Source organism: Trachemys scripta, chromosome 14, assembly GCF_013100865.1.
Source record: "Trachemys scripta elegans isolate TJP31775 chromosome 14, CAS_Tse_1.0, whole genome shotgun sequence".
Lineage (NCBI taxonomy): Eukaryota > Metazoa > Chordata > Testudines > Emydidae > Trachemys > Trachemys scripta.
The window spans coordinates 26,372,010-26,399,979 of record NC_048311.1 but is presented as its reverse complement, the minus strand read 5'-3'; the positions used below and the strand labels follow the sequence as shown (position 1 = coordinate 26,399,979).

The 27,970-nt window shown below is 37.6% G+C and overlaps 1 protein-coding gene across 6 annotated transcripts in view; it reads right to left on the bottom strand.

The window, feature by feature from the left end:
• Positions 1-68: 68 nt before the first annotated feature.
• The window catches only part of RHOT1 (ras homolog family member T1), a 41,674-nt gene continuing 13,772 nt past the window's right edge, over positions 69-27,970 (bottom strand). For 2 of the 6 annotated variants that reach the window (XM_034789842.1, XM_034789844.1), the window contains 18 exons: positions 27,088-27,131; positions 25,719-25,772; positions 25,148-25,200; positions 23,957-24,065; positions 23,489-23,590; positions 21,963-22,061; positions 20,818-20,926; positions 19,726-19,846; positions 17,775-17,859; positions 16,158-16,303; positions 13,472-13,572; positions 12,913-13,043; positions 12,390-12,473; positions 11,998-12,117; positions 11,434-11,636; positions 9,263-9,406; positions 2,368-2,511; positions 69-805 (listed from right to left, as the gene is read on the bottom strand). In XM_034789842.1, the coding sequence (XP_034645733.1) occupies positions 688-805; positions 2,368-2,511; positions 9,263-9,406; positions 11,434-11,636; positions 11,998-12,117; positions 12,390-12,473; positions 12,913-13,043; positions 13,472-13,572; positions 16,158-16,303; positions 17,775-17,859; positions 19,726-19,846; positions 20,818-20,926; positions 21,963-22,061; positions 23,489-23,590; positions 23,957-24,065; positions 25,148-25,200; positions 25,719-25,772; positions 27,088-27,131 (1,967 nt within the window). In that variant the 3' untranslated portion in view covers positions 69-687. The remainder of the gene's footprint in view (positions 806-2,367; positions 2,512-9,262; positions 9,407-11,433; positions 11,637-11,997; positions 12,118-12,389; positions 12,474-12,912; positions 13,044-13,471; positions 13,573-16,157; positions 16,304-17,774; positions 17,860-19,725; positions 19,847-20,817; positions 20,927-21,962; positions 22,062-23,488; positions 23,591-23,956; positions 24,066-25,147; positions 25,201-25,718; positions 25,773-27,087; positions 27,132-27,970) is intronic. The other 4 variants (XM_034789843.1, XM_034789845.1, XM_034789846.1 and 1 more) reach the window with 4 other exon arrangements.

The window sequence follows — 27,970 nt, the reverse complement described above, 5'->3', positions numbered from 1 at the left end:
TGAAAGGGCTATAAAACATAGTGAAAAGTGAAGCAACACAGAATCACACAAAGCATATGAAGTCGGTCTGGCAGTTTTTAAAGTTTACTTTTTTCTTTTAAAAGAGGAATCTCAGACAGTTAAACATGTCACAGGTCATGTAACATACAAAATCATTAGGCCACATCTGCCACAGTGACTTTTTCCTTAGAATATAGTTCAGTGGGTAAATTGGCTGGCTCTTCAGTTAAAAAAGAAAAAGAAAGCAAGCCACATATTCTGCCTTGTATAGCTTGTAGTCCCAAAAAGAACTTCAAATGCATATGAAATAAATAAGTAATCCTTGAGTTGAACCTATTCTATTGAAAATGAATTCCGATTTTACACACTCACTATGCTGAAACATCTAAGAACAGTATTTCTAATAACTTTTGGGGAAGCAATGTCTTACTGCCTTAATATATACAGTTTATTTACAACATTCCCTTTTGGCCTCACAAATCAGGCCATTTTAGTTGGCTGTTACGATGCAATTTTTTCCACACATTATTCAATACTGTAGTTATAGCTTTCATTTAAAAGAATCTTATGCACAAATTACAAATATTAATAAAGTAACTCTGCACATATCAATATTTCTAGCAGAATTTAAAGCATTCAGAATGTACATCATTTTTATTTGGTAGGGGCCAGCTACTGCTTTTCAGATCATCGCTGCTTTAATAATGCTCTGTACATGGCAAAACCCAAAACTGCAAAGACTGTAGCACCAAAACTCGCTCGAAGCCAAAAGGTGGAACTTTTGAGGTCTGCTTGTGTCACATGCCTGCAGTTTAAAAAGATAAAGAATTAAATTAATTTCATAACAGGAATGTCAGGCAATTTGTTATGTCAAATAAAAATCTGCTTTTGGAAATGTATTAACAACACTTGTCATGCTTAAGCAGCACACCACTAGGGTTACAAAGTTTTAACCAATGCAAGCATTTATACTTCTCTTAAAGGCTTAGGACCTGATGCTGCAGCCCTTGATCACATTAAGTCCCACTGAAATCAAAGATACTACGCAAGTGAAGAGGGCTGCAGGATCAAGTCATTAGTCAGCTGTGAATGGGGGGAGGGCGGAACGGACTTATTTGACAGCAGCAAAAACTACTCTGTAAGGGAAAGCAGCTACAAATAATTGCCCATCCAGAGCGAGCAAATATCCCAGCACAGTGAAATACTAGTTAGATAATATTTTTAAAGGCATCAGTTCACATATTTCTGCTTTTCAGAATTAAACCTTCCAAGCAATGTTGTACTACCAGTTATTTAAAGTACTGTCTTGCAAGCAGTTAACTGACAAAGTGACAAGTAATACTTCTCCAAAAGCTAGAACCACAACAACGACAATTTGCAAATCCCTCCCCAATATATAATCACAAGAAGAGCAACAGGTAACTGTTCATCACAATACTAAATTGAAAACTGTTAAGAGAACGACATGCTAGTGGAACAGGCAGTGACAGTGACATGAACAGAAAAAGAAAATGTAACAATAGGATGAAAGTGGTTGGATGACAGAAAAAGCCACATTATTCATGACAAGATAGATACAGCCAATGACCCACATCTCCCAGATACCACAAATAAAGTTTGTGAGCATGCTCAGTTAAACACCGCTAGCCATCTTCAAGAGTCTCAAGTATGACAGCTTACCATCAAGTAGTAGATAAAGCGTTAAAAGTTATTACAATGACCTTAATTTAAAGCACACCAAGTTTCAGACTAATTGTTATGGAGGTGATTTAGAGAACGTACATAATATCACTGAGTTTATATAGCTTGTATATTTTTATAATAATGGGTTATTGGTTGGAAGCTTTAAAAGCAGTTACAGCACAAGGAGTATACAGTTATTCTGTGCATATACCATGTGCAAAACGGAGTTAGCTGACTATACAATGTGAATTACAGAACGATCATGCTGCTTTATAAAACATGGATTGTGTAATTGTTGCTACCACAACATACAAACCAGTGTAAAATATTGTTTAGCAAACATTTATAGCAATAACAGGTCCTGTATATAAACACTTATTGTACATATAAATTTGCGCACTAGGGTATCACATGCTGCAGAACAGATACGGGTTCTTCTGTTTATTTCTACTGAAGTGAAATGCAGCATATGAACAACCACTCACATCTGCTCTCCAAATTCCTATTCTTATTCAAAAGTTCCCTGTGAGATTATGATTTGAAACAGACCAAACTCATGGTTTCTTGCAAGCATTTGTTCCCACAACGAATTTCTACAACTAAGTAGAACTAAATGTCAAGTAGTTTGGTTGTTTTTTTAAAAGGTGAAAAATGGCAAGATCACCCCAGTTAGGATATTGTTACCTGTCTTCAAGTAAATGTGGATCAAGAGATGACTCCATGAAGATGGAATCTTCTACAGAGCTGACGGCGTGCACCTGATGAATAATACTGCTCTCCTCGTCTGCTAACAGCATGGCACCCAACTCATCTATATGGAGTCTTAACCTTTTTTACACATATGCACAGTTTGCAGTTCATAGCATGGTTCAAACAAGAAGTGACTCAATGTATGCCACACTTACATCTCACACAAGTTATATTCAACTGCTAATTTGTTTTCATCTAATCCTTTGCTCTTGTGCAGTTGTTAAAAACCTAACATATAAAAATAGGAATTTGTTCAATGGCTAACTAGGTAACTAAATTAAATACAAAAAAAAGAGCATGCTTAAAGACCTAGAAGGCTGCAGCATTAACCAACAAGAGAAAGGAAGCTGCTACAGATGCTGAAAACCCATGCTTCTTGACTTTTATTTTACCCCAGGATAGTGCAGTACACCTTACACTGTAACTACAAGCAGGTCTTCCCTACACACACTAAAAAAGGTATGTTCTTAACCCAGGTTAGCTAACTCACGCTAAAACAGTAGCAAAGACACAGGAACTCATCTTTTAACTCAGGTTAGCAGCTTGAGTTAAACCTATAAGGGATCCTGGGGTTGGAGTCGAGTTGCTAACCTGTGTTACTAGCCAAGCTGCTGAGTCTTCGCTGCTGTTTTAACCCAAATTAGCTAATCTAAATTAAGAACACCTTTCTGTAATGAAAACATGCCCTAATCGCAGTACTTCAGCAAAACAGGCTGTGTTAATACAGGAGTATTAGCTCTAGTTCTGACGAATTTCCTTTACTACTGTTGGGTCAAGTCTGTACTTTAAGAAAATGTAACTTTAAAATGTTTTTGTAGAGTGAATATGTACACTAAAACCTCAGTTTAGAAACTCCTTAAAATATAGACCAGCGTGTGTATATACACAAACTCTGAAGGATGTATACTTTTGATATAATTAACAGCTCAAAATTTTTTTAAATTATCTGACAAAATATTTACATATATATTTTAAATGCATCAGTTTAAAAGTTTCAGAGTAGCAGCTGTAAAAGTGTGAATCTACACTTATTTAATTTAGATGCATCTCAACTTGTCTACTGAAGCGCCATCTATCGTTCAAGTCTATAGTTTGGCCTTTTACAACATTTCTGCACATGGGAACATTTAACAAGCATTACATATGAAAGTTATTGAGCATGGTTAAAAGTTATCATGTACCTTTAAAAGCAACTAATGTAATCTCATGATTATGCCAAAATACTATTCCCATGTCAAAGCATCAGAGAATTTAATGACAGGTTTCAGAGGAGCAGCCGTGTTAGTCTGTATCCGCAAAAAGAACAGGAGTACTTGTGGCACCTTAGAGACTAACATATTTATTTGAGCATAAGCTTTCGTGGGCTACAGCATCCGAAGAAGTGGGCTGTAGCCCACGAAAGCTTATGCTCAAATAAATGTGTTAGTCTCTAAGGTGCCACAAGTCCTCCTGTTCTTTTTAGAGAATTTAATGACTCACTCATAGGATAGAATTTTCCCCATTTAATCTAAGGCTAAGGGTAAAGCAGCTTTTCCTTTAACTAAATTAAACTGACCAATCTCTAAAGCCCAAACCCTTGCCCACTGAAACCAACAGGAGTCCTTCTAGTGACTTCAATGGGAACTCGATCATCCCCTGTACTTTTTGGCAGAAATTCTTCCAAGGGAGCCTAAGGGAGTTAAGAGTCCAGAACCAAAATTCAGTGGGACTTTGGTATCCAACTCTTTTGGGCTCCTTTGAAAGTCCGAGCCTTTACTTATAAATGTTTCATAACAATCAAAGTACACAGCCAATGGAATCTTTCCGCACCTCAGTGCCATACTCACGTCTCCTATGAAAATAACCCCAAATAACAAAAAGGGGAAGTTTCATTTCTGATATAAACTGTCAACTTTACTGTGGTTATCCCACATAACATTTTGTCCCAAAATCTACAGCTTCCATATTAGTATCAAAGAAAGCGTTCACATTTTAGGAGTTTCTTCTGTTCTCAAATACATAGGCAAGCCAAATATATTAAAATAACATTTCAAAATTTTAAAATGACGTGTGAGAGATTAGGAATCTATAATGTATAAATGGTATGTCAGAAGCTATTATATTAGTGTCAGTTAGCAACTAATAGATACTTTTGCTAACTCCAAATGAGGGAAGAATTTGGTCCCTATCTTAAACCGGAAGAGAAAGATTATCCTAAATTAGAACTAGAAACTGATGCAGAGTTTTATGAGATCTTGCCTGCTAGTAATAAGATTTAGCTAGTCAACTTCCTGTAGTTTATTAAGCTTCCAAAATAAGATTTCTATGTTAAGACACATTTGCTCCACATTATATTTAGAAACAGAACCCAGGTTTAAAAATAATTTGGAAAGAAAAAGCACAGAACTTTGATTCAAATTGCCCTTAAACATTTAGGCAAGTAGCTGTTTTATCACCTGCTATTTTAGTGACATATGTTGCAGTCTAGAACAGTGTTTCTTTTAACAGACTTTAACAACTCACAAGAAGTTAGCATCACAAGTAAGCAAGATATTAACTGAGCATGCCTATTAGTCACACATGGGAACCGGTTGAGCTGTGGGCCAACATAGACAACCTTTTTAATCAACATTAGTAGCAGAAGAATCCCAAGTTTGGGAAGATAATCTTAATTATAAAAAAAATCTCCAAAAATTATCCACATGCTAACTGGCAAAGAATATAAAAAGAGTAGCAGATGAGGTCAACACAAGCTTGTCATGACAGAAATGGACCAGCCATATGGATACTCACACCAAATGATAAATAAGAAGTTAACAAACACCAAGCAACAGCAGTTTACTTTGACAAACAATATGTTTTAGCCACAAGTTGTTAAGCAACTGAATTTAAAATAAAAAAAACACCAAGTATACATGCAAGTTGCTGCGGCTTTCATTTAAATATTACATTTAGACACATAATTTTCTATGTTATAAACACATTCTGGATATTAGAATTTTTTCCCCATTAGCCATCTAAAATATGAAAAGCAACCAGTGCATTTTAGTGCACACACAATGCCTGAGGCAATGTAAAAAGCCAGTTCAAGATACTCCATTTGTAAAATAGTGCATTAGCATAGCGTTGCAAAATTCTGCTTGGCTATAGCCCGTAATGAGTGGTAGGAAATGGTCAATAAAAGAGCATTAATTTTCATCATCATCATCGTAAAAGTAAAACATTTTTTTCTTTGCCTGTATAATTTAACAGATTTTTATGGTGATTTTGGAAGGCTGTAAGAACATATTGCCTAAAAATGTAAGTGCAGTATACTATAAAGTCTAAACACTTATACTGGATTCAGAGAACTACTCTTTTCTCTATTACAGTTAGTAAATAGTGCTTTTTCCAGATTTTCCAGAAGGAGGGTTTTACAGGCAACTGAAACTATATGAACAAATCCTAAAACTCTTGAAATAATGTTTTTATGTGCAAGATTATTTTTAAAATATGTTAAATAAAACCCCACTCTTATTTCCACTATTTCAATTTCAGAATCTAAGAATTAAACTTAACTGAAAAAAATCTCCCTGATGGAAGGAACCATCATCATTCTCATGCATAAGAATTACTTCAAACATCTCGTTTTTAACCATAAACTCAATTGCCAGAGTAAAATGCAGCTATTGTATAAGAGAAACAAGATGAATGAATGATTTAAAACCAACAAAGCAGAAAGAAAAAAATCTCATTGATCATTCCAAATAGATGCAGTATCGTTTATAAAAAAAAAAAAACACGCCAAGTTGATGGTTAAAAAAGGGTTAGAATTACACAGAAAAATGTTTTTAAAAAGAGGTAAAATAATGTAGTAAAAGGAGAGTGAATGCCAACCAGACAAATGAAAATGAACACCTAAAGGAAAGAACAAATTAAAAATATAAAAATACAACAACATACAAACAAGTGCTTTCTCTCACACATGCAATTTGCAGTGTTTAGAATGCAGTGCCGTCTTCCTAGTGGAATCTATGAACAAGGATCCTGGGTAGTTCAAACCAATAATCCTGCTCCTCCATAACAGATGGATCAAATGGATAAACTTCCACATTTCTCTCAATTTACTTTTCTGCTAAGCTAGGCAATCCCCAAAGAATCTGTGAATAGGGTCAGACCCAAGAGACGTTGAATGTAGGTGGATGCAGGATTTTTCATTTCCACAAAATCATTGCTATTGCGTTAATTGCTGGGTTTGGAATATTAAAAATGATTACAAAATAGTATGTTTGTCATCATGATTATATATAATCACTAACTAGCAACACCAGCTAACAATAGCAATTAGGGGTTAAGTCTAAATGCATTTCAGTTTACAGATTAATCATGCATTCCTCTGCTATCCAGACGGTTAATATTTTGGGGGTGGAAGGGAGATCATGACAGTAGCTTCTCCACTCAGACAAGCCTCTTTGCTTACTAGCTAAGTAATGTTTTGCCTGACTTTCTGACTTAGGGGTAAGCAGCTGTAGAAGCAAGCAGAGAAAACCATACAAGGCATAACAACTGCATTTTATAAACTTCTTAATTCAAATGCATTTTCTGTTGAGGCTGTTCTGTTTTATAGACATTAAACAGACATCAAATAATGTTCTCTCGTTATATATCTTTCTTTAAATACCTTGTTTCCCCTGTGAAAATGTTCTTTAAATCTACCTATTCTGTTAAACCAGAAAAACACCTCCAGTGGCTCTCCTTGTTAGTCTATAATTAAAGGCTAATCTCTGCTTTCATTGTATGAAACAATATTTCTGAGAATGAACAAACATGCTAGCTCTATTTTTCTTTAAAATACATTTATTTACATACACACTACTCACTTCACTCTGCTGAAGTATGGGGAGACTGTGTCAAGCTATGTATCCCATGATCCTTAGGGGTTCAGTAAGGAAATGCTATGGGAGGAAAAGGAAGAGCTAGAAAGGAGGGGAGCTGGCTAGATGAACGTATTGGTGGGTTGGACTCCTACAGTAAAGGCAATTCGCTTTAAGTAAATGATCCATACAACAGATCATAGCAAGCAAACATTTTTTCCCAACATGGTTCGGGCAGAAGCTCTTCCATGAATTCTCCTCCTCCTAAATTACGAACCTGTCACAGAGAAGGTGGCATATTCTGGGGCTTGTGATTCCCTACTGTACAGTGTCAAGGGCTGGGGGTGACCGCACAGCAAGACTGGCCAACAGAGGATAGCATATCAGCCAAAGCCTCTACTATTATCTTGGATCAATCTAGTTAGGGATCTGATGGAGGATTCTCAAATAGGAAAGCAGCAAGGGGAAGAAGCAGCATGTAGCTAGGAAACAGGGACAACTATCCATGACCATTTTGAAAGGGGAACTAGGTATGGATTATGTGATTCCCCCACCCCTTTAGGGCGGTCACAGCCTTCCTACTGAGGAGTTTGAAGAGTTGCTGTTTTCTGGGATTTTCAAGTGTGTTAAATTGGCTGTGTGGTTGGGATAGAATAAATGAGTGGGGACAAGTTTCAAGGGGATTTGTTTGAGGGGCAATTTATGTAGAAAAATGCAACACGAATGAATGTCGTCAAATGTTTCATTGTCATTTCTAAGTCGACAATCTTAATTTTCTGAGCTAAAATGTTTCTCTTCTATAAATTCACATTGTACTGTTATCAGTTGTGCGCTGAACTCTAAAAGGTACATTTCACTAAAACTCTCTCCATGCTCTCGACACAAATCAGAAATACCATCAGAGCCCTTGTATACGTACAGCCTGCATATGCCTACTCTGTTTTATGACTATAATGATCTGAAACTAACAAAAGGTATCACACAAAACATGCAACACAACAAGACTTTCAGGATATAAAAGAATGCATTCTAATCCTGACCTTCCAAGATGCATATCACAACCATCTGTCACTCCAAGAAAAATATGGAACATGAAGCCACTGCACTACAGAATTATTGTTCGGTTTGAACTCCCATTCATTTGCTGGGCCAAGATGACAGAATTTCAGCTGTTAGTAATTTGAGTGTGTCAAAGACAAGGGTTTAACAAACACAGCCTGCAGTACAAGAAAGACAAGATGCAGCACTGTTTTCTATTATGAAAAATGTTATCGAAAACATTTTAATGTTCATTTATCAATTATTTTTTCCAAAATATTTGAATGTTTGGGTGGTTCAACGTTTTCTACAGTGGCTAATTTTCTTAAAGTGTCTAAGCAGGTTGTGTTTTGTTCAAGAGGAGCTGGCTGTTAAAGCTGCAGATTTCTTCACATCATATCCACTAATCTGTACAAACTGAAGATTAGTAAAATGTGTTTTGTATTAACTCCCACAAAGTTAAGTGGTATGAATTGTATTATAAACATAATTACACTGAATAGTACTGCTCTACATAAGCCTGACTTTTGCCTGCAACAATACCTTAAATAAAATGAATTTCTAAAATTCATGTCTAAGAGATATACAGATCTAATTCACACTACATAGATGTTTTATATATATTCCAGTACTAAACAGATTTTAAAACGTTAATAGTTTTTCATTCTCGACTATCTACCTAAAAAGACAGGTCTAATTCTTCAATATTTTGCTACCGCCTAATTGACCGAGTTGAGCATCAAGTTGGCAATGTAATACATTACTATTAGATTAAGCCCTCAGTGGTCAACTATTCTTTTAAGTTAAAGAGGTCATAAAACTTGACTAAATTTTACTGCAAATATTAAGAGAAGCATCTGTCTGGTGGATATGGAGTGAAAATCTGCATCATATAAGGTTATCAATTGCTTTTTTTTCCTTTTTTTTTTTTTACGTATTTTAAAAAGCACGCCTGGTACCTAGTAAATAAAGTTAAGGACCTGTTAAGAACTGCAGTGAAGAGTTTGTTCTTTACAGATTGCAGCAAGTCTGAGTTGAGGAAGTTCTGACAGATGCAAAATGTACACCTGTTGCAGGCGCACATACAGCGTAATCGGGCATGGCTGCGAAAACACACAGAAGGACACGTGTTGAGATCTTGCTCGTTAAATCAGGCACACATTAGGGCTGTGCCAAAACCAAGAGATTTAGGAATAAATTAGTTACATTTGAAAGCGGAAAAGAAAGGTCAGCTGGGGAGGCAAGGGTAGACTAAAGCTGTGCAGAATTCCAGGGCTAGATGTTTTAAGTCTAGATGACACACTAGTGAAAGCATCCTCCTACACAGATAAAAACTGGAAAACACAAACATTAATAAAAATGTTTGTTATATCTGTCTTCAAGAACAAAGTATCATAAAGGTTTAATGGAATGTGTCTGCACAGCAATAGATGACACCCTCTTTTCAATCAAAGGAAAGGAAAATTGAAGGTCACATTTTCTATCACTCAGTAACAGAACACATTTTACTTTATACAGTGACACAAATAACCAATTTTTCCATACTCCCCGCCCCCCAACTAATATACACATGCTTGAAAACCAGGGAGGAATAAGGGATATTTATTAAGACAAACAAATACTCAATGCCACACACAGTTTTAAATGTCCTAATATTCCAGCACTACCAAATAAACCAAAGTAAAAAACAAAACAGAAACCTTACTGATCTAATTCAAGAGAACCTATTATTAAAATCTAGATTTTTGGGTGAAGATGACATTACTCCTCTTTAATTTTAAAGCCAATGCCAGCTGTCATACTAGAATCCATCTGTTATTTAATAATATATATATCTAGTTCACCACCATACATAAAGCCCCACCTACCAAATAAAGAGGAATGTAAAGTACGCTTAGCAACAGAGTGAGATGCTTAGTGAGAAGCAATGTAATCTTAAATATATTAAATCTGAAGTCTGACAAATATATGTATTTGGGCACCATATAAAATATGTAATAGCTAATAGATGTGTGAAACAAAGACACAAACATTATTAATTACATGTCCTACATAGGCATTATTAGCCAATGAAACCTCAGTGTGTTTCTAGGGAATTATTGTACACTAAGTAATGTTATGAACCCTAACTGTCTTTGGATCTGAATTACAATAATTGTCAGGTAAGTCAATTTTATTTTTTTATGACTATGACTTGAAAATATTACCAAGCAGTACTGCGTCATTCATCTCAGTGGTTACTTTCATTGCTTTAAACAACCAATAGGGCACACTGTGAATGTGGTGAATATTTAAGATACATTTCTATATATCTAAAATAATTGCTACAAATATGCTATGATTTTACTATTTTAGTAGAACATGGATTGCATCTCATTGCTAAGGGTTATAAAATTTGGACAATGTTGTGTCAATTCATCAAATATTGATTACCATTTGGTATGTAAGAAAACAGAAAAATACTAGATGACACTTTCTTAGTTATGCGGTACAAGACTGTAGTCTCAGTGACTTTTAGTCTTAAAGTAATCTCCCAGAAAGGCACTTGTTTGTGTTATTGCTCTCAGACTCATGCATCTACTGGATATAATAAGATAGGGGCATAACATCACCAATAGCCATTCAAAAGCCACCATTACTGTCCAGAGTTCTATATCTAAACATGGACTCAAACGTGCTGAGCACCTGCAATTCAGTTTTAAGTCAGTGGGAACTGTGGGTGCTTGGTACCTTTGAAACTTAGGCACATATATGTATATGAAATATTATTTTAATTGCACTCACTGTTACTGTTAAGACACTTTGTAATAATTATACACTGTATTATTAATATTATATTAATAAACTCACTACACTAGTAGTTATGACATATGGGAGTCTAGTCTCTTCTGCATATGCTCACAGTTCCCCACTGACAATGATTAACAGCAATGAGTTATGTATGCACACATGAACAGAACTCTGTGTCTATTGGATTAATGGAACCTTCTAAATCACTGATATCACTAGCACCTCTCTCTGTTGCTAAACAACTCAAATGAGGCAGAGAGTTCCATCCTCTTGATTAAGAATGGCATGCAGTGTTGTCATGATTCATGCAGTATGAAAACTATGATGCTTGACTACTTACGGATACATGGCCATTGTTGTCAGTTTAACAAAGATATCCTTACTCGGTATATCAACAGTGTTACAAGTAAAGGCTTGTGGTGGAGGCATTTTGTGTTTCTTGCAGAAGTCAGCAGGGGAAATGCTATATTCTTGTTTAACTTCATGTAGGTCTGACTTTGCAGCTACCACTAAGCAAGGTATTCTGCTGTCCACGAAGTGTTGCTGCAGATTTAAAGAAAAATATTGAGATAAACAGGAGTTTGTGTGTTCAAACAACTTGAAATTGCCTATTATTATTGTTTCTTGTGGCAACATCAAGCATTCAAGGCTTAGCTGAGCACAAATCTAGAAGCAAAGTGCTCTGCACAGGCAGCTAAACCATAGCCAGGCATTAGTAACAGAAGTCCACTGAGCTCTTACTGCATTTTTAAATGCATCAGCTGCATATAATCAGCAATCATGCAGGAGTCATATGCACTTCTGGTACCCAATTCAGTCAGTCGGGAATGCTGATAACTGAAAGTGAACATTTATTTTCCCCCTGATTAACCAGTGTAATGAGATACGTACAAAAGATACAAACCTTAAAAATCCTAGCACAGTATTCAAAGGATTTAGGATTACTGACGTCATACACCAAGCAAACAGCATCACATATGGACTCGGCATCAGTTAAAAATTCAGATTCACTAACATCATGTAGCTGAAAAAGGAGGAAAAAAGCTTTGATATTATGAAATTAATTGCATAACTTTCTTTTCTGTTTTCATTTCTTTTTTTATTTTAATTTCCTATTCTTTTGCGTAGAGACTGTCTGGTTTGGCCAATGTACATGGCAGAGGGGCATTGCAGGTACACGATGGCATATATCACATTGAATGTAGATGTGCAGTGTGATACCAAAAACCAGTATGTGTGTATGTATATATATATATATATATATATATATAAAAACAACTATGATGTAAGTCTTACCAGCAAGTATTTTTCTTGCCCATATACATAGACTGTATTCATCGCATAGTAAGATTTGTGCTCTGCACGTATTTGCCTCTGTCTCTGAAAACACACAAAATTTAAAGATTAGACAATAATCAACAGCAACTTCCTCCCCATAAAAACTATTTAAATAATTTTTCAGGTTCCTACACAGTTGCGCCTGCTTAATATCAGAGAACTATGGTGAAGTCTTATATTATGAAGACGTCATAGTATGCTAGTAAACCTGTAGCTGTAGTACATTTTGTCAGTCATGAAGTATCAAAGATTAAAACTAATGAACAAAGCAAATTTTGCAAGGCAGTATCCTCGATTGTCGTATCTATTCACCTGCTTGATAATTTGTAAAATTCTGCAATCCACGATGGGTCTCCCAAACTTTAGTGCTAACAAGTAAAGTTCTAAGGCAGCTGCATGCTGTTAACAGAGTTTTGTTGCCTAAACTTAACTCTCAATATTATTCAATTACAACTCATATTAAAAAGAAAATGTTTCTTACCATTAGATTTCTTCCAAGATGTACCTGGAGAACACCACTTTTCCCACAGCCTTTCATCCCAATAACATTACATCTGAACACATTCCTTTGAGTCTGCTTTTTCTGGAGGTCTATCTTTTTATCTCTAGTTACTTTAAAAAAAACAAAACACATTTTAAAATTCCTACAGTAAGAACAGTTAAATTACTTAAATCGTATTTGAAACATCTGTAATTAAAATCTTTAATATCCCAATGGCACACATTTTTAAAACAAGTTCAAGTCAACAAAATGCGAACTAATTCAACAGGAATCGAGATCGTCTTTTCATATGTGTCGTTTATAAAAGTCATAATCTTTTACATACATACTTTTTTTTTTTTACTTTTATAAATAAACTAGAATGCTCTCAGGGATACTACTCCTTTTCAAAACATGTCTGTGTTCTAAGCAGAAAGGAGAGAAAAAACCACACAGGATATTTCATTGAAACTCAATTTACTGCTTGGCAATTGGGCGTATGAAACTGATTTTTTAAAATAAGCTCCCAAATGGTATTAACAACATTTCAGATAATTACCTGTAATTGCTGATGCTTGAGACTCTTGCTCTGTCAGTATTGAATAGCCTAAATAGCCCAAGTACTCCAGGCAGCGCTGTACATCTAAATATGTAGTTAGTCTAAGGAAAAAAAGAGAGGGGGAAAAATCCCAAAACAATCATTCCTAAATTGCCAACATCCACCGTTCCAGATTTCTATTAAAAGTACTTGTGCCCTATGTATTACATCTAGCAAAAGCAAAGTGTTCTGGTGCCATACAGTAATGAGAACACACGTGTTTAAAAGTTAAATGGCCCTAGTTTTAATAATATAATGAACCCATGATACTATGAGGGCAGCCCCTGCTAAGATCAAACCACTCATGCTGACCATGTACACAATGCTTTCCACATCACAAAATGAATGTGATTGCTCCCCCTCTGTATTCCCAACTCATTGTCAAGAGGAACGCAAACAGAAGACAGTAACATCTTTAATGTTTACTGGAGGTATATATAGAGAAAATATCGACCAACTATTGAGAGGGTGACAATTAATGACTCTTAATGATCATACTACTTCAGGCAGATATCCAAATTTTGGTGAGAGTCCTGAAGCAGTGATCATTGGACACTGCCCAAATTCCAGAGCTGCCTGTAGTTCTCTGAGCAGCAGGCCACACAGTGGCTCCAAAAAGCTCTATTGCTTTGATCAATTCTTCAACATTTTGGCTTGCTGCCTTTCTACATAATAGCAGATCTTCAACAGGAAGCTTTAAAATGGGATCTTATAGTGAATGTTCTCAATACTGTTCCTACATGTTAGTTCTCTAAAGTGCTTTGCCACGTGCAAAGGACACTTAAGGGGTACCTGAAATGGAATCATCCAATAGCTTTTCTTAGATAAAGATCAAAAATTCTCTCATAGGTGATACACTGATAAACTATGCATTAATTACATAGCAAGTACATGGTTATATTTGATTTAGCAATTACGTAAATCAAACAAACTGGATTTTGGGGGGCTTGACTATCAATGCTCTCAAATGAACTAAGGACAACAGGATTGACAGACAAATCCAAAAATATGCATCCCTTAAATATTTTTGTGACAATGGCTGGTTGGCACAGAAAGTTAGTATTTCTGGAGACCTATGTTTCAATCCTATGTAGGTCTAGTAAGAAGAAATGTAGTGATTTCAGATTAGCCCCTTCAAGCATGGATGCTCATATAAAAACCACATCATGTAATTTAATTTGGCTGGTAAATGTTTGGATAGGAGAAGCAAGTGACAGGATCCAGGTGGATGGGAATACATTGGCAGAGGTGGGGTAGGTGGGTGAAAGGACCAAGACTGGTATAGTCAGGGTGCTGGAGATCAGGATTGATTTGCGTTGGCTGAGCAGTATGGAGAAGCTTGTACATGCTTTCCATGCTATACTTGGCTCTAGTCAGCGATATCAGTCTGCTTCTGAACTAGCAGAGCACCATGAAATCAGTGATAGATATTTAAGTGAATTTCTCTACAAGTCAGTTATGTAAACATGATAGACATAAAAGTTCTGGAAAATGTATTGAAAGTTTCCAAATCAACAAACAAAAAGGAGTCAGCCAAAAAAAATAATGTGAACTTCTCTGAAAGCCCTATTGGAGAACGACCTCCAGCTTATTGAGGAATTACTATTCTTCTCCAGAGTACAAGGAAATTCAACTTCCATTCACATTAAGTCAGCACGCCTCTCCTGGGAACACTGGTAGCTGAGCCAAACGTGTGCAACAACTTTATAATGCAGACTAAACCCTATTAAGGGAGTAAACTGAAACTTCACCAAGGCATTTCAGGGAGAACCTCTGGCTCCAAATAAAGCATGGTTTCATAAATGGAAAGGACAGTGTTTCACTGAGCAAGTAATTTAGTTCTGCAGTCTCTATAGCAATAATCTTTCCTATTCCCTTTAAAACAAGAGCTGTGTGTCTAAGGCCTGGTCTACACTAACCCCCCAATTCGAACTAAGGTACGCAACTTCAGCTACATGAATAACGTCGTGAATAAGTAGTTCGAACTTACCGCGGTCCAGACGCGGCAGGCAGGCTCCCCCGTCGACTCCGCGTACTCCTCACGCCGAGCAGGATTACCGGAGTCGACGGGGAGCACTTCTGGGTTCGATTTATCACGTCCAGACAAGACGCGATAAATCGAACCCAGAAGTTCGATTGCCTGCCACCGAACCAGCGCGTAAGTATAGACAAGCCCTAACTCTGAGAATTACTACAATTTTCTGAATATGGTTACAGCAGTCTCAGGAACTCATCTGTTAAGTAGATCTCCACAGTTTTGGCACCACATTTGCTAAAAACATTTAAGCAGCTGCACTGCCGGTGCTATCTATATACTTGATTAGATCTGAATGATAACTTAAAAATAAATCACACTGTAAAACTGTGGCATCTTAATTAGCATAGTTATTTAAAAGTATTCAATGAAGCAGATCGCTCTGACAACATTCATCAAAATTTTTTTTACTCTAGACTGATTTTTTCAGTTACCTCACTAGATTTACTATTCATTTTTTAAAATAAAAGATTTGCACAGTATATTTAGAACTACGCATATAAATGTGCAATAAAATAGGTTATTACATCACATGAAGTCCTAACGTAAGGCCACTGGTAAGGTCCTAATGTAATTCCTGGGTAACAGCAACATATAATGTACCATACTTACGTCCACTGAGAAAGAAACCCCTGGTATGTTATCCATCCCCTTTCATTTGTACAAACAGTGTTGTTGACATCAGGTCCCCATGGTATATAAGGGAAGACTTTGAACAAATCTTTGAGTTCATCAGGGGACAAAGCACAATCTCTATCCTGGAAATATGCACATAGTTATACATCAGACACCAATAACATTGTCATCAAAACATACTTGCAAAAGTAAAGTATTTCTTGTATGGGATTTGCATGGCCTGTGCAGCATTCATTCCATAAAAACTATGTTAAAGGATTTACTTACAATAGGTGGATAATCAGTTTTTAAAAAGGATTCTCAGGACTTGTATACACTAGAGAGGGTAAATATACCAGCTGCGTATACTGGCATATGAGTGCTTCCGCTGGTAGAACTTATGCATTTTCCTGAACAAAATATGTTATACACCGCTACCCCTATATAACACGAATTCGGATATAACACGGTAAAGCAGTGCTCCGGAGGGGCGGGGCTGCGCACTCCGGTGGATCAAAGCAAGTTCAATATAATGCGGTTTCACCTATAACGCGGTAAGATTTTTGGCTCCCGAGGACAGCGTTATATCAAGGTAGAGGTGTATATACAAAAGCTCTTTTTTGCTAGTGTAACTGCATCTCCCCTGGGGCTTTTGCTGGTATAAAAGTGTTGTTTAAAAGAAAAATTGCACCCCTATATGACAAACGTTTCTAGTGCAGAACAGGCCTCAGACGGACAACAAAGAATCACAACTATTCCTTTAAATTAAGAATCTGAATACATAAAATGGAGAATAAGCCCAAACCCACAAAACACTGGATCTTTTGTTAAAGCCTTATTCAATCTTTATTCCTACATAGGCATTTGTCATTTCTAGCATTCTTGATTGTGTGTGTAAAATAAATATTATTTTTAATACAATTTCATAACATGGTAAGAACATTTTTCCCGGTTTAGGAATATCACTGATCAATACAACATTTAAAAGGGTAGCAGAATCTGACCCTGCATAGGGAAGAGCTGTTCTGTTGACTCAACCTGTCAGGAGTCAGAACCCTCACAGAACTGCTGCCACATTGTAACCGGGTGCTGGCTATTCAACTCCAAGAGCAGAGGGAAGCATGATCCTTAGTCCAAGAAAACTGGGAGAAGAAACATGGAAGCCCTACCGGAAACCTTAGGAATTGCCAGGCTTCAGCAGAAAGCTTAGGCTGAGTTTTATTCTGTTGTTACTTGAGCTAACAGTTTATCTCCCAAGAAGGAGATAAACTGACATGTATAGACTTTATATGGAGTAGGGTACTAATGTTACCTGCTCACAGAACAATTTAAACGCAAGGAAGATGGCTCTCCCAATATAAAGTATTGATTTAGTTTCCTGTGCCACATTAAAGATGAATATTGACTCCTAATTCTTTCTTTGAGTTTGAAAAATAAATTTGGTTCAGCTTCATAAACAATCCAATCCTAATAGAAGGTAAAAAGGATGGCTGGACATCAGGGGTTGGATTTTGTTGATAAACATCCCGTTGTACAGATCAAGTCAAAGAGTTAAGATTTAGAGAGCAATTAAAACATTATACAAGTACCACTTAAGTCAGACTAAAAGCTTACCAAATCATGCTTATCAAAAGTGCTTTGGAGAAACAAATACACATGGTGATTCAATTCTGTTGTGCAGTCAGACGGAATTTTAAGCCTATTTAAAAAAAAAGAACCAAAAATTAGTCACATACTAAATAATGTAATTCTTCCAAGAAATAAATATGAAAATAGCATTTAGTGGTTTTACAATCAGCTCCTTTTCTGTTTCACTGAAAACACAGCAAGCACTGTTTACTAGGCGTTCTAAAATCATCTGTAATATAAGGCACTTTCAGATATAACAGGAATATCATCAGCATTCTATGAAAGAAATAAGGATGGGATAGTCAAAAGAAAATAAGGGACTTAGGCACCTAATTCCCTTAAAATCCTCTGAAAAATCTCATCCTAAAGGAGTTAAATGTCATAAAAAGGGCTGGATAGTTTTATAACTATCCCACTTGTAACTATGCCTGGTAAGAGAATGACCTCACCGCACATTAAGCAGTTGGAACTATTGGCTGGCTTATAGGAGATGATGTGTGGCCCATTTAAGGACTAGACACTCAGAGAGTGACTTCCTGCAGCAGCTTCAAACCAGGTCAGCAGGGACACTGATCCATCCCGCCCCAGATGACCAGAAGAGAGGGGAGACTATTTAGGCTTATGCCCGGGCAGGAAAAGCCCTCTTTTACCTGGACCAGGTAGAGTAGCACCCACCCTTCCATCAATGGCCATAGCTAAATACCGGGTTTTGTCGTGATCCATGGTGGGTATTACACTAGATGCTCCTTTCTTGGGGGACTGGGAAGGAATTTTTTCCCTCACCACAGTGGCCAAGGCAAGTGGATTTTTTCCCCCTCTTCTCCACAGTGGGTAGGGCTTAGTTGGGGCAAACATGAAATGGGAGTTAGGCTATCATGTCACAATTCATTATGTAAGTGTGGGGCAGATGTCCAGTGCAGTTACTCTGTAGGGAAGGGATACGGTGATCAGATAAAATGGATTGGTAAAGGATTTAAAGGAGGTATTCTTTAAAAGGAGTGGAAATGGGGGACTTGGAGCTCCTATGACTGGTACGGCAAGGCACCTGCCTCCCCCTTTACAGTCCCCCTTAACCCTTTTTTGGGAGGGTGAGAGGGGTAAGGTCCAAGCAGCAGGTTGACTGGGGACCGAGACGGAGGAAGGTGGACAGCAGCCTCCTCCTCCCCCAAGTACATGTAAATGATTATGGAATTACCTGCACTGCACACTTTTATCAGCTGGGTACTCCCTGATATTTAGGAATAAAATAGTGGCCTAATTAGATAACATCCAGTGTCTCCTGTCCTCCTTCTGTCATAGCTGGACAAAGGATAATTAAGTCCCATGTTCTGGTCATAAACTGATTGTAGTGTTCAGGGAAGGAATTTCCTTCTTTCACCATCTGACTCCTTTTGTGCAATTGGCATTATGAGAGACAAAAGTTTGCTTTCCTCTTAAGAGTGAGATATGAGCCTCTGCCAGGGACAGCATTCTGGAGTGAAATGAACAGAGTCTGATCTGGTATTGCAAATCCCTTGTCCCTCTGCTCTCCATATGCAACCCACAGTGAAACTAGGTGACACTATGAAACCTAAGTTTAGACATTTCTGCTAACACAGCGAATTTGGAATTCCTTTATCCGTCTACTCGCTCTATATAAAAGGGTATTCTGCGCCAAGTCTGATCCAACACCCAAGGAAGTAATTGGAAAGAACTTCCATTTACTTCTGTGGGCATTGGATTAGGCCCTTAATGCACATGCATAATTGAAGTGACACATACATCAAGAGATTATAATAAACACATTATGGAGTATACAGTATATGTAAATGTAAATATTGCTGACAAAGTTGGAAGTTGTGTTTGTATAGTAAGTAATTGATTTAGCAATCCCAAGACATGACATACAAGTTCTATATAGAGTTAACATGTGAAACAATTAACAGCTGAAACATACGGAGGAAACAAATACTCTGGTGTGAGCTCTAGGTCATCATCGTATCCAAAGCGGCGTAATACTGTCCAAGTAGTTTCATGTCTTCCTCGCTGAATAAAAAGCGTATGTAGAAAAAGAAAACCTGAAATTAAATGATAATTCTTAAGACTTTGAAGGCTTTCAAACATTTAACATTTACATAGAGAGGAGTTGTTTTTTTTAAATTGAGTGAATATAAAACAAAATACACAAACATAACAGCACAGTGAAGAACATATAAAATCTTAATGAATACATGACATTTTCTGTACCTTCAATTTGTAGAATTATAATACTTCTATAATCGGATCGCCAAAATTATTATTTTCTTAAAATTTGTTTCCTAAGTGTTAGCACCAGCATTTTTATTACAGGGTTGGTTTTAATTTGTAACATGCTAAAAGTTTTTATACAGTCTCCATCAAACATACAAAGAATGACAACCTTCAACAGTAGTTCCACGGAAGCATGTATTAGTTTTCCTATGCCAAAACTCGAGGATAATTGCTTAAGTACTTTCCATATCTTACTGAAAACTGAGATTACTCCCCCAGTTCAATCCACACATGATTTTTTTAAGGCTGTGTATAGATTAGGCTTTTCCCCCTACAATTTCTAATTTTTGCTTTCACAGTTGCAGCTCCCACAAGTAGTAGAAAAGATATTGCCTTTAATTTTTACCGCTTACTCCGAACAGATCTACACAGCAGTCATTAAAATGCTGGTGGGAACCAACACTTTTATGTATGCTAGTGCTCCCTCTGGTAAAACTAACCAAATAGCCTATTCTAAATGGAAACTATAGAATTGGCCCAAGAGGGAATTTCTTAGGATCAGCACACTTAATTCAGACATTTTGGTCCCTTATGCATTCTCCACTGGAACACCATTTCCTTCTCCCCCATTATTCCTCAGTTTATCCCATGCCACAGCCAAGTTATGACCAGCTCTTGTTGCCAAGGGAGCAAGAAACTGAAATCATATTTCAATCCCTTTTTCCTCCTTTAACAATAGATTACACATGGACTTTTATCTTGTATCAACTTTAAATGTCTCTCTTCAAACAATACCTACCTTTTAATGTTAATCCATTAGCAGCCACTCCATCACTTAGATTTTTTCTGACTACATTCTTTACATCTTCCAATGCTTGAGGCGCTAGTGGAGTATTAAAACAAATTCTCTAACGAACAAAGAAAACACATATTAGAAACACTGGTACTAAGTCAATCATACAGCATATCCTGCTCAAAGTGCAGCCCTAAAAGCTATGTTAATTTAATGGTAGGGGTAATTCAAGCAAACTCTAAATTAAAGCAGAGCAGGCAGGACAGTTCCTTGCTCGTTGGTCCTGCTCCCACGTAAGAGCAAAATACGACAGGGTATCTATTATTTGCTTCAATTTCCAAGACTGTTAAAGAATCACAGCCACCCAGAGAGGAACAGGTGTTTAAAGAAACAGAAATGCAATACTGGGGAACCTTTAAACTGACAAACGCAGGATATTCAATTGAATTACAATCTTAGCAATAGCTAGCCACAATAATGTGAATTCAGGTTTGAGGAGAAGCTTTAACTCTGCATTCCAATTCTTAGCTCTAATACTTAAGGTTAAATGTAGTTCAGTATCTGAAATGTTACGCCTGATTTTCATCTCACTCATTTTACACCAGCGTCATTCCATTGACTTCAGAGGAATAACTCCCAATTTTACACCAGCATTCAAGAAGAATGAGGCCCAGTATCTGTTATGGGCATCAACATACAAAGATGATTTATATAGGGCAAGATTTTGTGCTACCCAGTGGGAGTGTGCAAAGAGACTTCCGCCACCCCACACAGAGGACTAAATTACACAATCCCAGTGGAGACACTGAAGATGGTAACAGTTTCCCAAGAGGAACAAGGCCTATGGCCCCTTCCCTAAATCCAGCAGGAAGGATAGTACATAATGCACCTATTTACTATGTGGTACAGTGCCCATTGTACTGGCTCCCCTATATCTCAAGGAGAAATTTCGGTCAAGTCAGCCTTCAGTCCCCAAGCACAGGGCAGTGCCTAAAATGGCACAATCTAGCCAGTGAGCAGTTTCATGATTAAAAATAGGTATCCAAACGTTACCAGTCACCTCAACTTGTTTTGATAGTATTTTAGAGCTGAGCTACCATATACTCAGTTTGGAGAAAATACGGGGTGATACAAAAATAGTAGGGAGCTACCTGAAAGAAGTTGAGCTCTGCATCACTGAGAGTGCCATCATTATCCTGATCAGAGATTCTGAAGATGCGAGTCAGAGCTTTTATACAGGCAGGTCTCATCTACAGATCAAGAGAGAAATTAGGACCCACTTTCACAGGAAAATTAAATTTTTTTTTTTTTTGGGCTTGAACATGAAAATGATCACACTAACAACACAAGAGAGCACTAGATAGAATTCAAATAGATATTGGCAATTTAATGTTTGATTTGGTTTAGATTTTCAGAATGGGCACCTAGAAAATTAATAAATACAAGAAACAGCAAAACCCGGCAAGAGTAAACTTACATTACGAAAAAGATTACAAAAAAGTCAATTTTGATATTAAACTTCCTTAAATTCAATTATATAAAATCTTGAATCTATCTTTGCAGGCTGAACAATCCAAAAATACAAATATCCAAAAATAGTTCTCTGTATTTGTTGCCTTATTGTGATGTAAAAAGTTTTTAAAAACTAATTTGTTGACAGAAATTTGAAGAAAATAATTTTCCTACCCTTTCCTAATATACATTGGGTGCATTAGACAAGTAGTTTTCAACCTGTGGTCTGCAGACCCCATGGGGGGGGAAGTGTTGTCTCCAGACTATCTAGGGAGTCCATGAAAGGTTGTCGTTATCATAGCACTGTGGTTTTCAACTTGGGGTCCACGGACCCCTGAGCATCTGCAGACCATGTCTAAGATTTCTCAAATAGAGGTGCGGACCCCTTTGGAAATGGTTCCACAAATAAAAATAAGGTTAAAAAATAAGGTTGTGGCTTTCTATTACTCAATGTTTGAGACTGAGTGGCTTTCCCCACTGTTCAAGATGAAGTGACAATCCACAATAAGTGATAAATTCAGTGCCCCTACTATAAAAATCCACATGCACCCTGGTAATCCATTTAATTAGTTTGCTTGTGTACTAAGAAACTAGCTATGGCTGTTACTAGAACACTAGAATAAACATGCACTCATCTTTCTGAAGCTCTCTTGTCAAAGTCTCACAAGAGTGCTCTGAAATAATTTTGCTTTCCATGACACTGGAGTAAATCTGGAGTAACTACCCTGCAGTAAATAGAGTTACTTAGAATGTACATCTGTGTTAATGGAGAAGGAATTTGGAACCAGTTATATCAGATTACATTTGGCATAAATGTACAACCATGACCAAATCAAATCTGAAAATCAATTTGCAATTGTTTGTACATGTAATTAATTAGAAAGTAAAAATGAACATCTTGCAACATTCTCCCCTCCCAGGATTTAGTAAAAGTCACAACTCTGATTAATGTCACAGACTATAGGCATGACGGACTGGCACATGATGACTGACACTTAGACAGAAATAATCAAACAAGAAAAAAATCTACTGGGGTGGAAGTAGCATAAAAAGCAAGAAGGCAAAAATATTTTACTATTTTAACGTAATTGTCTTCTGAAAAGGGTTTGGCAAAACTAAGTTTATTACTACTACATACATATTGGTTTAAAAAGAAACAAAGTACCTCTTTTTCCTCTGGACAGTAGAGAGGCCCTGTAGGATGTAAAACAGCTTTCTGTGCGTAATAGAACAGCTCAGATATATTCTTCAGGTTTTTGGCTGAACACTGGGAAAAAAAGACTTTAAATCAGTTAGTTAACTCTTTTGAATATTTCACCACTTCTTTGGGTGTCTAAATGGAAGCTGAACTCTTGGAAATATGGTCTTTAACAGTGGTCTTTTGAAAAAAAGGGAGATATGGTCCTTTGAAAAAAAAAAAAATTGAGACCTATGTGTTTGCAATGACTAGCTCAATGGGGGCTACCTCCAGCTCAGTTGCAACCTCTTAGTGCTACTGCGATACAAACAACAACAACGTAGTGCTTTTGAGTTGCTCTATCACTACTACAATCGAAAAAGTTAAAGTATAAACTTGGCAGCAATGTGGTACTTGTTATTCATTCAGAATGAATTCCAAAATTTAGGAGCATACCTCTACGCAAGTTTCTATCTCTATGTATTGGTTCATAATGGGAAGGATGGTCTCCATACTGCTATATTCCACTAGATCAGATTTGTTTCCAACCAATATAAGAGGAAGCCTGAAAAAATAAGATTTATCAGAGGAGATTTACAATGAGAGGGAGCTGAAAATATCTATTTTATTTCGCAACTTACTCTACTTCAAAGGAAGTAAACAATTTGCATTTATGTTGTTTCTATGAATAACTAGACATCAATGGTAAAGGGCAGGAACAAAAATGAATTAGCAGTTTTAGATTTATTTCATAACGGTGTCAAATAAATTAATGTGACAAGGATTTAACTTACAAAGTGCTTTACTTGTTTTGGATTTTTTGGAAAAGTTAAACAGTGTGGTTAATTACTTATAAAGCTTCCATTATACACAGTAACACACAAAATTTCATGTGGATATTTTGTGGGCGTTCCTACAGCACATGCACAGTGTATTACCCTTGCAAAGATATGAAAGTTGGTCCACTGGGTAAAAATAATCATTTTCCACACTTCACTATAAGAGATCCCCAAATAGCTCATGATTACTCAGAAAGAGCAGACATGGACAATAAATGGACAACATTCTCACGAACAATTTTTTCCCTCTGGATTTTGTTTTTAAAATAGCTAAACTAGAAATTCACATACAAAAATGAGGGTCTGGCTTAAGCCAACCAAAGGCAGGAAGTTCAGAATAAAAGCTGTCTCCCCTATGCTTAGCTTGTCACGGAACTTCCTTCAAAGCTCTCCTTTAATTTCTCAGATTCCAACAATATTTCATAGCTCTGTACAAAACTTAAAATATCTGGTGCCTGAAGAAGCCTAGCCAGGGAGGCGGCATTGTGATCAAGCCAGGGACTGTCTCTTAGCCTAACTGGCATCTGAAGAAAACTCGTGCAGGCCATTACAGCAGAAAAAGTCGGAAGACATTCACATATATGGTGCAAGCTATCAAGGACATTTTTAAAATAGCATATTTGATGGGTTAAAAAGTCACTTGCTAGTTGAAAATATCTGTAAAAAAAATGTAGGCAATGAGGCTATTTCAGACTAACTTCACACCTGTCTTTTTTTGGCTGAACAAGACCCTTGATGTTATTTAACCACCCCATCACCTTCATATTTAGGTCTATTTCATGTTTTTTTCCTCCCTCTCAGTACATACCTACTATCTTTGTCTGTTCTTTCACTGATGAGAGGAATCCATCTGCTTGTTACCTAAAGCAACAAATTAACGCTTATCAAGAAAATGTACACTGAGGCTAATATGACTGAACTGCATCCAATAAACTTGAGAATGGCTGGTCCAGGTCTCTTGCTTTCTGGGCTTATTGTGAGTTGGAAGGAGCACCACTTTTGGCCATGAGGGAGTAGGAATTAAAAAGGAAAAGCATAAGTTGACTGATAGCAACATTCCCTGCTGATTATTGCATGGCATTAACAAGCTCAGAAGAGAATTTTATCCAGTACTCCTTGTTTGTGAGAATGGCACACCCAACAGAAAACCCTGAGGTGTCAGTGTGAAACAAGGAAAAGAGATGATTGATGGGGAACACCAGAAAAAGAATACTATTGGTAGATAATGTTTTCACCCCTCTACACCATGTAATATTTTTCAGTGAGATTTTATGCACTTTAAATATTTAAGAACAAAGTTTTCACTGTGCCTATCCTCCTGTCACAGGAGATACATCTTAAACAGCGGCCAGATACTATAAAAGGTGTTTTCATCATACCTTGTCAATAGAATTCTTGTTGTTAACAGCATATACTATGCAAATTACATTAGCCTAAAATGAAAAAGAGAAACCATTGAATCCTGAATGTGTGGATTCCCTAGAACAGCAAACAGTTAAAAAGCATACCTAGCAACATCACAACAAAAGAGTAAAAAATGCTTCATTGTTGGCCAGTGTTTGTGCCCCTAGCTTGCTCAGACAATTTGAAGCCGGACTGATGGTCTGAAGAGAGCAGGGAAATGAAAGATATTAAGAAATGCCCAAATCAGTTTTTTTTGCAGAGGTACATTCCAGGGCAATGGTGGCATAGACTTCTAAACTATCTACATTTGAGCTGTCACAGATTATCTATTTTCCCTTGGTCCCAGAGCTGCAGTTCTCGAGTTTGGCCACCCACCAAGGATAGGACATGAAAAAACTGCCTCTATATAGAATATACAAAGGTGCATTTAAGATGCTCAGAAAGCACTGAGGGCAGGAAATGAAGGATCCTTACTAGCTCCACAAACACCCCACTGCAGCAGTTCACTTGTAAGGGTAATGCAACCGGTTGACAGGAAAAAAGTTAACAGGATTTTTCAGGCACTGGGATCATTCTGCTGCAAACGCTGTCAGTCCCTCGGTTGACTGCCTAAAAGAAAGCTGATTTCTCCCTTTCCAACCAAGTAGGAACATGAGCCCAAATTGCCAAAGGGGGAGATATTGTGCTCAGAGCTGCCTCTTCTCTGGGCATGCTGGTAAGTGGAACAGGCAAAGCTGACCATTTGCAATGGTTATGCAGAAAGCACAGCATCCCCTGGAACTGTTTGTGTGTAACGCTGGCCCTGACTAATATTACAAATGGGAACCAGGAGAGGTGGTGCTATGTGGGTACAGCTGTTTGTCCAGTTTTTAGAGGTTAAGAGAATTTAAGTTTGATTTGGGCTTTGCCATCCCACCTGTACTTCACTGTGATCAACCTGGACTCGCCAATACCACATTCTACCATTGACAGGTCACAAGTTTGCCCCTCTCTCCACCATACAGGAACACTGCAGAGGCAGAGGCTCAACCCTCAAAGGAGTAGTGATTTGAATGACAAAGCAATCACTTCTCACTAACAGTGATAACTGCTCTGATGCACTTCCTAGAAAACGAACAGCACCCAATCTTCCTCAACCAGAGGAAGGTTTGCTGTGACAAAAGGCTCTAACAGGAAGGTGGGGGCAGTGTTGAGAGAAAAGAACGGGAGGGCTCTCTTCCACTAATTCAAGCCAGAAGCTCTCTAGAGTGAAAGACTTTTTTAAAAGTTTGTTAAACAGCGGAGGAAAATCAAGGAGCAGAAGCTGCCTAATTAGATTCTAGCTAATCCCAAACTGTCACTTACCTGTGATATTTCATGGTGAAGCTGCTCATCACTTTGCTCTGCTTCTGCATGTAACAGGGAAAAAATGCCATTGAGATTCTATATCATCAGGAACTAAACTAGAGAACATTTTACAGTACTCAGTCCAGGTACAGTCATCCTGGCAATGGCCCTTTTGATTTTTAGCAAAGTGTGCGGAACAAAAATATGCTTCTAATGCAAAGGCAGAGAAACTGATGCCCTTGCCACCAGGCTGGAACTGGCATTTGCACACGAATTTCAAGTATGAACTTTAAAGCTGAATAATTGCACTGGCAAGAGAGGCTCCCTCTGGAAAGCATCAAAGATTGGGTCTGCCACATTTTCTGCCATTTTCTTGGGGTGCTAAAGTGATGCTGTTGTTCTACAACGGAGTGGCCAACCTGTGGCTCCGGAGCCACATGCAGCTCTTCAGAAGTTAAAATGCGGCTCCTTGTATAGGCACCAACTCTGGAGCTGGAGCTACAGGCGCCAACTTTCCAATGTGCCGGGGGGTGCTCACTGCTCAACCCTGGCTCTGCCACAGGGCCTGCTCCCACTCCACCCCTTCCCGCCCCCTCCCCTGAGCCTGCTATGCCCTTGCTCCTCCTCCCACCCCCTCCAAGCATCCTGCACACCACAAAACAGCTGATTGGGAGGTGCGGGATGGGGAGGGGCTGAGCTACCAGTGGGTGGCACTGGGAACTGGGGTAGGGGAGCTGCTGATGTATTACTGTGGCTCTTTGGCAATGTACGTTGGTAAATTCTGGCTCCTTCTCAGGCTCAGGTTGGCCACTCCTGTTCTACAATGTCACATTTTATGCTGGAATTTACGTTACAGAACAACAGCATCAGTTTAGCACCCCGAGAAGGGGATGGCAGAAAA